Genomic DNA, 9,777 nt, shown 5'->3' with positions numbered 1-9,777 from the left:
AAAAAAAAAAAAAAAGGCTCTCAGGATCCTGGGATTGAGCCCAGCAATGGGCTCCTCCCTCTCCTTTTCTCTCTTCACAAACAAACAAACAAACAAACCTGCTTGCTGGTCTTATTCCTGGTCCCATCCTAACCTCCCAGATGGTAACTTCACTTCTGCTTCACTGAGAAAATGATCCAAAATGAACTCCTTTCCCTTCAGATCCCCTCAGATTTGCTCCACCCCACCCCTCGCCACATTGCTGTGGTCTCAGTGGAACATGATGAGCCTCTTCGCTGAAACTTTGGACTTTTGTTTTTCCGAGGGTCTTTTTCCCTTTCTCCCCTATAATTTCAGTCTTTCCTCAGCTTATCTCCTTAGCTGGCAAACGTGCTCCAGTGTCCCTCCAGAACCTACCCTCCTCAGGCTGTAATTGCTCTTTTACTTCTACCTGTCAAGAGGTTATTTTGGTCTCTGAGGCTGAGCAGAACCAGACCCATAACCATGTGAGCAGGCAAGGTCAGTATCTAACGTGGCCAGTCTCCCGTGTGCAGCCTTGCGGGCATCCAGTGTACCCTCAGACCTCGTGTCTCCCTCAGGCTCCGCCTGTACTGATGCTCCGCCTGTACTCAGAGCTCTGTTGTTTGAACTTGGTGCATCCACGGGCTGCCACAGTTTCTGCCACATCAGCTGCTTTCCCTCTCACCTCACTGTGTCTTCCCAGGGCCTAGACTATGGCTTATGGCCCTTTAGGTTCCACAATCCCTGTGGCTTCTTACCCACTTGGTCCCATCTGTCCACCTGGTTCAACAGTGCTGGTGGAAGGAGGGTATTTTGCAGGTACCAGATTCAGAGCTGGGGCTACTGGCAGCACTCCTCCTCCACCCCCAGGATGCCTTCCCAGTGCTGCTCAGCCTACAGCGAGCCAGTGTCCTTGGAACCCAGTGGAAGGGGAACCTCTTCATGGGTGGCTTAGATGGTAGCACCAGGATCTGGTGAGGAACCAGACCACCAGTGCTGGGAAAGACATCACGTACCTTCGGCACTATCACAGTTCAGCTGCTTTCATCCTGTCAACCTCACGTTTCACTTCAGACACCTCTTGTGGGGTCTTTCTGGTGCCCAAACTTTTGGACACTTTTCACATTTAGTGAGACACCATATTATGGTAAGCAGTATCTCCCTGAAGCATTTTGATGTAGGGGAGGTAGCCATTCATAAACTAATGTAGGCAAAACAGCCCTAAGGATCTTCCTTGAACTCCTCCGGAATTATACTGTACCATACTGGTCTTTGCTTTTTAGTAATGAAGTATCAAATCAGGCTTGGAGGGAACTTTCATCTTCTAAGAATTAAAGTTGCCAAATTACTCTGATTGGTCTTTAGTCTCCCTTAAGTCTTTGACTTGTAGTACATGTCATAAATAAAACGCTTTAGTTGTCTGACTGCCTTTCCATCCTTTGCCCCATGTCCCACCCTCAAACCTTGTCTTCTGTTCCCTCCTGACAGTCTCCATTGAATCAGAGTTGCAGGACAGGCCGATCAGACTAACTTCCTTCTCTCCTTGCACATCTCCCCACATGCTGTCTTTTAACTAGTCTTTCACAAGGATCCTCTGAAACCCCTTCAGTAACAGACCCCATTGCTTCTGCTTTTGCATCTGCCTCTTAGACCCTCCTCATAGGTTGTTTCATCAGACATGAGCCAAACCTAAATTTGCTTTGGTGCCGGAAAAACTGAGGTTCAGTTGAACAAAGAACATCAGTACAAACTGTACTGAAAACAAGTTTGTTTAAAATCTGAGGGGCAGTGAGGAGGATGCCTTTCAAAAGCCTTTCAAAAGGATGCCTTTCAAAAGTCAGAAAACTTTAGAGTCAAATAAAGGAGAATTTTCACATCAAAATTTGGTTGCCATGTGTTGTCAGCCTGCCTGATGCAGCCACTCATGGTTCCAAGAATTCCTAAGCTGGGTTAATGGGGTCATATTGTGAATGCCTCACCTCCAAGTGATTTGAGTCCAGTGAAATCTCATTAGGGTTAAGAATGTTTGGGATCCTTAGTACTTTGATTTTTGTTTTCAGAAATTGGGCTTTATTTTATCTTAAAATTTCAGTTCATCTAAATGTGTTCTGTACGTGTGGTGTTTGGCTATGCCATTGATTATTATGGAAATTCTCTACTGTATGTTTCTCTTTGCACTGTGGCGCACTTGTGGATTTTTTATACTCAAAATGTAGAATAAACACTGTTTTGAAGATTTCAATAAAGTGGTGACACTACATTACAGAAAAAATAAAGGTTATTTTCTCCACAGTCAATCCCCAGTCCCCACAATCCGGTTGTCACCATCGCTGTCATCCCACCAAACTCCTTGCACAGGCCACTGGTGCCCTCTTTCTTGGCAAATCCAGTGACTTCTATACTGTCAACCTTCTTTCCCGCCCTTCAGCATGACATTGTTGCTAATACCCTCTTCCCAGAGCTTTTCCTCTCTTAATTTCCCTACCACCAGTCTCCTAGGTTTTCTTTGCCTCTTTTTGCTCCTCCTCACCACCTTCTCTCCCAGACCCCTGACCGGAGGTGCTTTATGGTGCCCCATCCTGGGTCATCACTTACTCTGTAGTTGGTCTGTGGACTGTGATATCTATCCACTCCCATGGTTTTGTAAAACTCCTTGCTAATACATCCAGCTCTGGTCTTTTTCTTTAGTTCTAGGTCACACTAGAACTAAAACTACACAAATGGCTGGACAGAGATCTCTTCGTTCCAAAAGCACCACAAACTCGAATTCAGATTTCAAGTAATATATTTTTCCCAAACAGGCTGAAAACCTGACACTGAGCCCTGACTCTTCTCTTCCTTCGCCCTGTCCCCACCCAGCTGAGGCAGTTGTCACGTCCTGTTGACTATACCTGAGGGTGACCAGGAGCATTTCACATGTCCAGCCTCACATTGCCAGCCCTGCCTCATTTTTTCTTACCTGAGAGCGTATCACTCCTTCCCTTGGTTGCTTTTAGGTGTCCGCAGAGTCACGTGCAGCCTTGTAGTTGGAGCCCGTGAGGTCTTGTCCTGATGACTCAGCCTCATGTCCCACAGCCTCTCATGCAGCTATTTCCTAAAACTCCGTAATTTTTGTTCTTCTGATCTTTTACTTAGGCTGTTCCTGCCCTGACTGCCCATTCCTCCATCATTTTGCCTAGAAAACCCATCAGGGCCCATTGCAAGGGTTTCCTCCTCTGTGAAGTCATCTTTGAGTCTAGAGGCAATGTTTGGGGGATTATGAGGAGTACAACTTAATTACAAGTGCCTTCCTGATGACTGCCATTTGTGGAGAAATAGCTTTGTGACATGACAGTCATCATTTTGAATACTGAATACTAGGAGCAGATGGTTAAGAACATGAGCTTTGAAGCTCTGATGGCCGAGTCCCAGCTCTGCCATTTTCTAGCTGTGTAACCTTGGGCAAGTTATTTACCATCTCAGCGTCGATTAAGTCTGAGGGTTCACTGTGCCTGCCATGTGGGAAGTGAGCAATAAATGATAGCTGCTGGCACTATAAATGGAAAGATGTTCATCCCTCCTAACCCCCTGGTGAGATATTAAGTTCTGTTATCATTCCTGTTTTACAGATGGTGAGACCGAGGCATAGGGAGGCTGGCTCATGTGCTGCTTCCCCAAATGCGGCTGTGGGCCTGTGGCTCATTCATCTGTTTCAGAATGTCTTTAAGCTCCGTAGATATTTACTGAGTTGAACTGAAAGATGAATCTGGAGCTCCCAGGTCAGACTGAGAGGGGAAACTTAGAAATTGTCACCTGCAGAGGGGTGGTAACTGAAGCTGTTCTGTTTTTCTTTTAAGTCCTATATCACCTTGGAGAGGCCACACATTTCAGCCACCCCTTTAGCAATGAGCTAGATAGTGCCTTGTGACAGGTGATAATTATTGCCTTCACCTGTTACTTACATGTTTGTTAAAATTTGCTTGTATTTGTCTTCTTTCCCCAACTGGATTGTAAACTCTGTGGGCAGAGAACTGTTTCTTATACCTCTATACATTAGCCCCCTGCCCCCTTCTAGTCCTGGTTTTTGTTTCGAAGATAAGTCAAAATCTGACATTTAATATCAATCTCAAAAAGGAATTCTCAGCCATTTCTAAGTGATACCAACCAACCAAGATTATTTTATTAATCTTTACTGTCTATAATCTGGATTAAGAAAATGTTATTTTCTTCATATTTTTCACATAAAATTTATTAAAACTGCACCTCTACTATTTGTTGTATTTCTTTTAATCCATACCTCTGTTGTTTTTAGGATTCTAATGCACATTTGTACCCTCTAAGAGTCTCTGACATAGGCTCTCCTATTCCCATCCTCTCATTTTACAGTTGAAGAAACTGAAGGCCATGTTCCAACTGGTTCTCCCATTTGTTATCTGACACAGTGTTCTCTAAACAGCTTGGTCAAGACTCAAGATTCTGAAGGGAATAAGAGTTTTAAATGCTTTGTACTTTTCTTTTGACAGAGCCGAAAAGCTTCAGCTGCTGAATCACAGGCCTATGACTGCTGTTGAGATCCAGCTGGTGAGTGAAGGAGGCTTGAACGTGAGGGGCTTGGTTTCTGGGTCTGAGAGGGAGGAAGGGTAATAAAGGCTGAGAACAGACAAGGCTGGAACTGCCGTTTCTTGAAAAGACTGTCCAACTACCCCCATTTCTTCAGTGAAAGGGGACCTCACCAGTTTGATCCTAGTTAGTACGGACTTATAGAAAGTAGAATAGAGGAAATTTAGTTCCTTCCTTAGGGTTTGGGCCTGCGTCTCAGCAGCTCTTTGTCTCCCTTGATGTCCTGCCCCATTCTGGCCATTGCTTTCCTGCAGGGGTTATTGCCAACCAGATGTTGCATGAAAACAATAGACTCACCATGACCCTGGCAGAATTTCTCCTCCCCGACTCCCACCCTTCGACCCTACTCTTCCTGTTTCTGTTCTTGGCTCACAGAGGACAAGTGCACTTCCCCCCATGCTCTCTTTCTCACTCGCCTCCTGGCCCAGTCTCCCAAGCCAGACACCTGGAAGTCATTCTCCGCCTTTGATCTCAGATGCGTTAGTCCCCGGGTTCTGTTGCTTCTGTCTTCCCTTGTTCTCTCTACTCTCCCTGCTGCACTGTGTTCATTTCTGTCATTTCTCAGTGTGGCTCTCACGGTTGTCCTCTGTCGTCATCCCTGCCTCAGGCTGGCTCCTCCAGTCCACCTTCTCCACCGCGGTCAGAGTTCACATTCTAAAACCACAGACTCGATCATCTTGTTTCCGTGCATACCACCATTCAGTGGATTCTCCTCATTGCACAGTCTACACAGCAATCGCAGCATGAAGCTTTAGAATTGTGCGAGAGTAGAAGCCACACATGGTCTAAGGAGAATATGAAATTGAGGCCCAGTGAGACAACCTGAGCAGTTGCTGTGTTGGTGGCCTGGGGCAGTTTCCCTCTGCTCTAGAGGACGGAGAACACCGTTAAGCTCCAAATATTAGGCAGGCCATTTAACTGACAGTAAGAAAAACTGATTGGAGATTTAACAAAATGAGAATTAAGGAGCTTGCAAAGTCAGTTTTAGAAATACTTATCCTTTGTCAAAGTTCCTTCAGAAATTTGTGGAAGAAAGTAGCCAAAGATACCTATGATGTGTAGAGTTGCTTTAAAAGGAACCCTTTTTTAAAGGTTCACGGGGCACTTAATTTTTGACTAAAACTTTTATTGTCTTCCCAGTGTCGTTTCTGTCCTTCAAAATGCACCCAAAATTAAATTAGAAAAATTACTCCCATAAAGGGTGACTTTCTGGGGGAACTGGGCTTCAGGCTAAATAGAGATCTTTTTTTTTTTTTGTACCCTTATTCTGATGCTTTCAACTGTGTTGGAGATTCAGCTTAGAAAAGAAAAAACAAACAAATCAGTGAGAAACTAATCCATGTCCCTCTGGGTTAAAGATCACATGTCCTGTCTCCTCCAACTTTAATCAGCAACATATGTTATTCATGGCTTAATGACAGATGGAGAGAGGAGATGAGGATTAGCGTGACCTCATCCCAGAGCTCGTAGAAAGCTCTATCATTACGGTACGATTAGCTGCTATTAAGAGTGCCTACTATATGCGGTGGGCTTTGTATGTCACCTTCAATGCCTGCACCATAGTCTTTGCTAGTGAGTGGCTAATTGGGTCTGTCTGACGCAAAGCCTTACTTTCCTCCAAGCCATGCGCTTTGCATAGAGAGAAGAAAGATGTGTGTGGCGTCCCCTGAGACTGCCTGTTCTTTTCTCCTTTTCACAGGTAACTAGTAGGTCTTGGTAAATACTGTGTATGTTGTTTCCCAGCAGTTGGACCATTTTATAGTCAGATTTTCCCCAGCCTGGGATTTGGCTACAAAGGGTAGCAAAACATTTACCAAGGCTTGTGGCAGTATCTCTTCTCCCAAGAGAGGGATAAGAAATGAGGTTTTCACACAGGGTTTGAAGTACAGAGGACTTGAGAATTTCCCTGCATTAACCTTACAGCCATTTATTCTCCCCGTGTCCCAGAAGTATTTTCAGCATCCAGCATTTATTAGTGTTCAGTTTTGGAGGCTGTGGCTTCTTTTAGTTATACCTCAGGCATGATTTGTTGTGAACCTCAGTCTGAGGAAATGAGGAGGTCACCAGCTTCTGTGATTTCTGCGACTCCCTGTTGTGTATTCATTTGGGACAGTTTGTGAGCTTTCTGGCCTGAAGACAGGACAGTGAACCTCATGACCTCACAAGTCACTGTCCTGAACAGCACTACCATATATGCCTGTTATAAGTTAGTGATGATAAAATGTCTTGGATTAGATAGAGTCTTATGGCTTACAAAACACTATAATATATGTTCTCATTTGGTCCTTACTGTAGGCATTACTTTCATTTTACATTAGAGAAAATTGAAATTTACAGAGATTAAGTGAACCGTTCTGGGTCAGATAGCTAGAAGTGTCCATAGTTAATAGGTTTGAGTTGTTTTGTTGTTTTGGATAAAGTAGGAAGTTAGCCTTGATGGCTTAGAATGAGAAAAAAACATTTTTGGAGTCTAGCAGCCCAGTTTGACAGCCCCTAGGAATTGATATGGTCTTTGTATGTGATAAAAATTTATTGTTGACACATCTGCAAATACTTGGGATTTTTACATTTCATTCGCCCTTATATACCGAACAACTTGAAACATTGGGTGTTTGAGAACATTGAGCCAGTGCTTTATGTTTATTTGGGCTCAGTTTCTTCTGTGTTGGGAAGAAAAGGTGAAGAGTAATACAGTTAGTATCATTTTGCCTTGATCCAAGAGGGGTTAGTAAGTTTTTGGTTTCTGAAAAGTTTCTTCTTTGTGTATATGTGTTTCATTTTGCTTAATGAAGTTGTTTTCTTGCTGTGACTGGGAATGTTAGTTTGAAAAGGAAAGTTTCTGACCCTGAGGGTTGTGTGCTGATGGAAGCTTCTGTTCTTCGGCCCTCTTGCCATGAACACATTTAGCTGAGCCTGATCATTGTTGCATCTGCCAGACCCAGAGATCAGGATGCAAGAAGGGGGCCTGTTCAAGTCTTCTCTATTTGGTTTTCTAAAAATGAAGGCCTCTCGGGGCACCTGGGTGGCTCAGTCGTTAAGCATCTGCCTTCGGCTCAGGTCATGATCCCAGGGTCCTGGGATCGAGCCCCGCATCGGGCTCCCTGCTCCGCGGGAAGCCTGCTTCTCCCTCTCCCACTCCCCCTGCTTGTGTTCCCTCTCTCACTGTGTCTCTCTCCGTCAAAGAAATAAATAAAATCTTTAAAAAATAAAAAATAAAAATAAATAAAAATGAAGGCCTCTCAGAAGTCATATAACTAAATTCTTTCAAACCAGTGGACTCTAGTCTGCATCTCTGCGAGAGGAAAGAATAGAGGTATGGTGTTCTAGAAAGAGCTGGAATCCAAAGTCAAAAGACCTTACACTACTTGCTGTGAGACCCACATCAGGTTTTCTTTATAATGCTGAGCCTGCACTTACTTATCTGTAAATTGGCCTGACTTTAGGGACCGCATGCTTGAGAAGCTCTGGTGGCAGTGATTCTGGGAAAGCCCCTGTGCAAATACTGGTGGGAGGTTGTAATTGTCCTGAGACTAGTCTGAATCTCCTTTCCCGCTCCCCCTGAGTCAGGAAACAGTTCATAATCAACTGCACGTGCCAGTTTATAAATTTGGAGACATTCCTCTCTCAAATGGAGATCATCTTTTCTTAGGATTAAATAATCAAATCGGATATACCCCTTTCCAACTCCTTCATATTTTGGAGGCAGTCTATGTTAGATTACTTCCTTTTACACACCCTAATTTTGTATGTCTGGTTTAAAAAACGGGTTTTTGAGGATTATTTCTTGTTCAGTAGAGGTTACATTTTACAGAGCCTTTGAGTCTTTGGGAAATGGTCATTTTATTTCACAGCGTGATGGGAAGTAGCCCCGTTGGTTCACTCAGGATCTTCTCCACCCTAGAACACTCAGGATTATTCTCTGGTTGTAGAAGCATTTTTGGACCTAGGTGAATGAAGAGACGGATGGTTTGCCAGGAGTTTGTGATGTGAACTTGGACACATCACCTGACTTAATTAGCTTCTCTACTATTGTCTATAAAGTGAGGCAGTCAGACTGAAATCCTCTTCAGGGTTGTAAGCCTAGTCTGTCATTTTGTTTTACTTAAATCTGCTAGGATTTCTTTGTGGAATTCCTCTTGGTCTTAGTTGCCAGATTTCAGAGATTGCTGTGGGAAATGCCACAGAACAGAACCCTGGACACCTTTAGCTGTTTGTGATAGGTGGCTGGTGTCACTAAGTGAACATGAGTAAGTAATTTGCCTGCTTGTATGTTACCCTTAAAAACATTGTTGACGGGGCGCCCGGGTGGCTCAGATGGTTAAGCGTCTGCCTTCGGCTCGGGTCATGATCCCAGAGTCCTGGGACTGAGCCCCGCGTCGGGCTCCCTCCTCAGCGGGGAGACTGCTTCTCCCTCTCCCTCTGCCACTCCCCCTGCTTGTGCTCTCTGGCTCTCTCTGTCAAATAAATAAAATCTTAAAAAAAAAAAACAAACAACATTGTTGACTATGTATTCATTAATATATCGAGAACTAGAGGTGAGGCTAAGAAAACTGGCTCATAATTGTGGATCGTCCATGTGTAGATTTCCAGGACTTGTTAGACTGGGCTTTAAGTGGACCTAATTTAGTGAGGCAGCGGGGGATCATTTCCCAGCCATCACTCATCAGACTCTTGCCTCACATTCCCAGGAGATGACCAGGACCACCACATGATATGTGTTAGGTTGATTGTTGGTGTTAGTGTTGGGCAGGCCTGGCTTGGATTCTCATTCTGTCCTTTGCCAGGGTTGTTGTGAGGGTTAAAAGGAATAACAGATATGAAGTGCTGTGTGCAGTCAGGCATATGAGCTCCCTAAAGAGCTGTTAGTGGGGGGCAGGGGTGGGGATGAGGAAAAAATAGATAAACCACCTGGCACGTAGTGAGCAATAGTCAGATGAGTTGTTGATATAATTCGTGAGTTACAGCTGTGCTTGTGAAATACAAAAGTGTGTAAAGTGCTATTTCACTCCCCAGAGGTGAGTTTTCTTTGCACATACAGCGTATTCATGTGTGCATGTAGATGGGTATAGAACTGGTAGGGTTTTCTTTTTTTTTTTTTTTTTTAAGATTTTTTATTTATTTTTTGACAGAGAGAGAGACAGCGAGAGAGGGAACACAAGCCGGGGGAGGGGGAGAGGG

General features: G+C 44.2%; 1 protein-coding gene, 1 long non-coding RNA gene and 1 pseudogene across 5 annotated transcripts in view; 2 read left to right on the top strand and 1 right to left on the bottom strand.

Annotated features, from left to right (window-relative positions):
* Positions 1–978, top strand: part of LOC112817451 (DAZ-associated protein 2-like) — a 1,872-nt pseudogene extending 894 nt beyond the window's left edge.
* The window catches only part of LOC141371058 (uncharacterized), a 54,980-nt gene extending 51,881 nt beyond the window's left edge, over positions 1–3,099 (bottom strand). The window contains exon 1 of the long non-coding RNA XR_012375678.1: positions 2,960–3,099. This is a non-coding gene — a long non-coding RNA (uncharacterized lncRNA). The remainder of the gene's footprint in view (positions 1–2,959) is intronic.
* CRCP (CGRP receptor component) overlaps positions 1–9,777 on the top strand; it is a 53,803-nt gene that overhangs the window by 41,928 nt on the left and 2,098 nt on the right. For all 4 annotated transcript variants that reach the window (XM_073884154.1, XM_073884153.1, XM_025864695.2 and 1 more), the window contains one exon: positions 4,503–4,560. In XM_073884154.1, coding sequence (XP_073740255.1) covers positions 4,503–4,560 — 58 coding nt within the window. The remainder of the gene's footprint in view (positions 1–4,502; positions 4,561–9,777) is intronic.

The sequence above is a fragment of the Callorhinus ursinus genome, unplaced genomic scaffold, assembly GCF_003265705.2.
Source record: "Callorhinus ursinus isolate GAN/ISIS: 27379988/994484 unplaced genomic scaffold, GSC_fseal_2.0 scaffold55, whole genome shotgun sequence".
Classification (NCBI taxonomy): domain Eukaryota; kingdom Metazoa; phylum Chordata; class Mammalia; order Carnivora; family Otariidae; genus Callorhinus; species Callorhinus ursinus.
The sequence above is the reverse complement of the archived record's forward strand: the minus strand, read 5'-3'. Positions and strand labels throughout refer to the sequence as shown.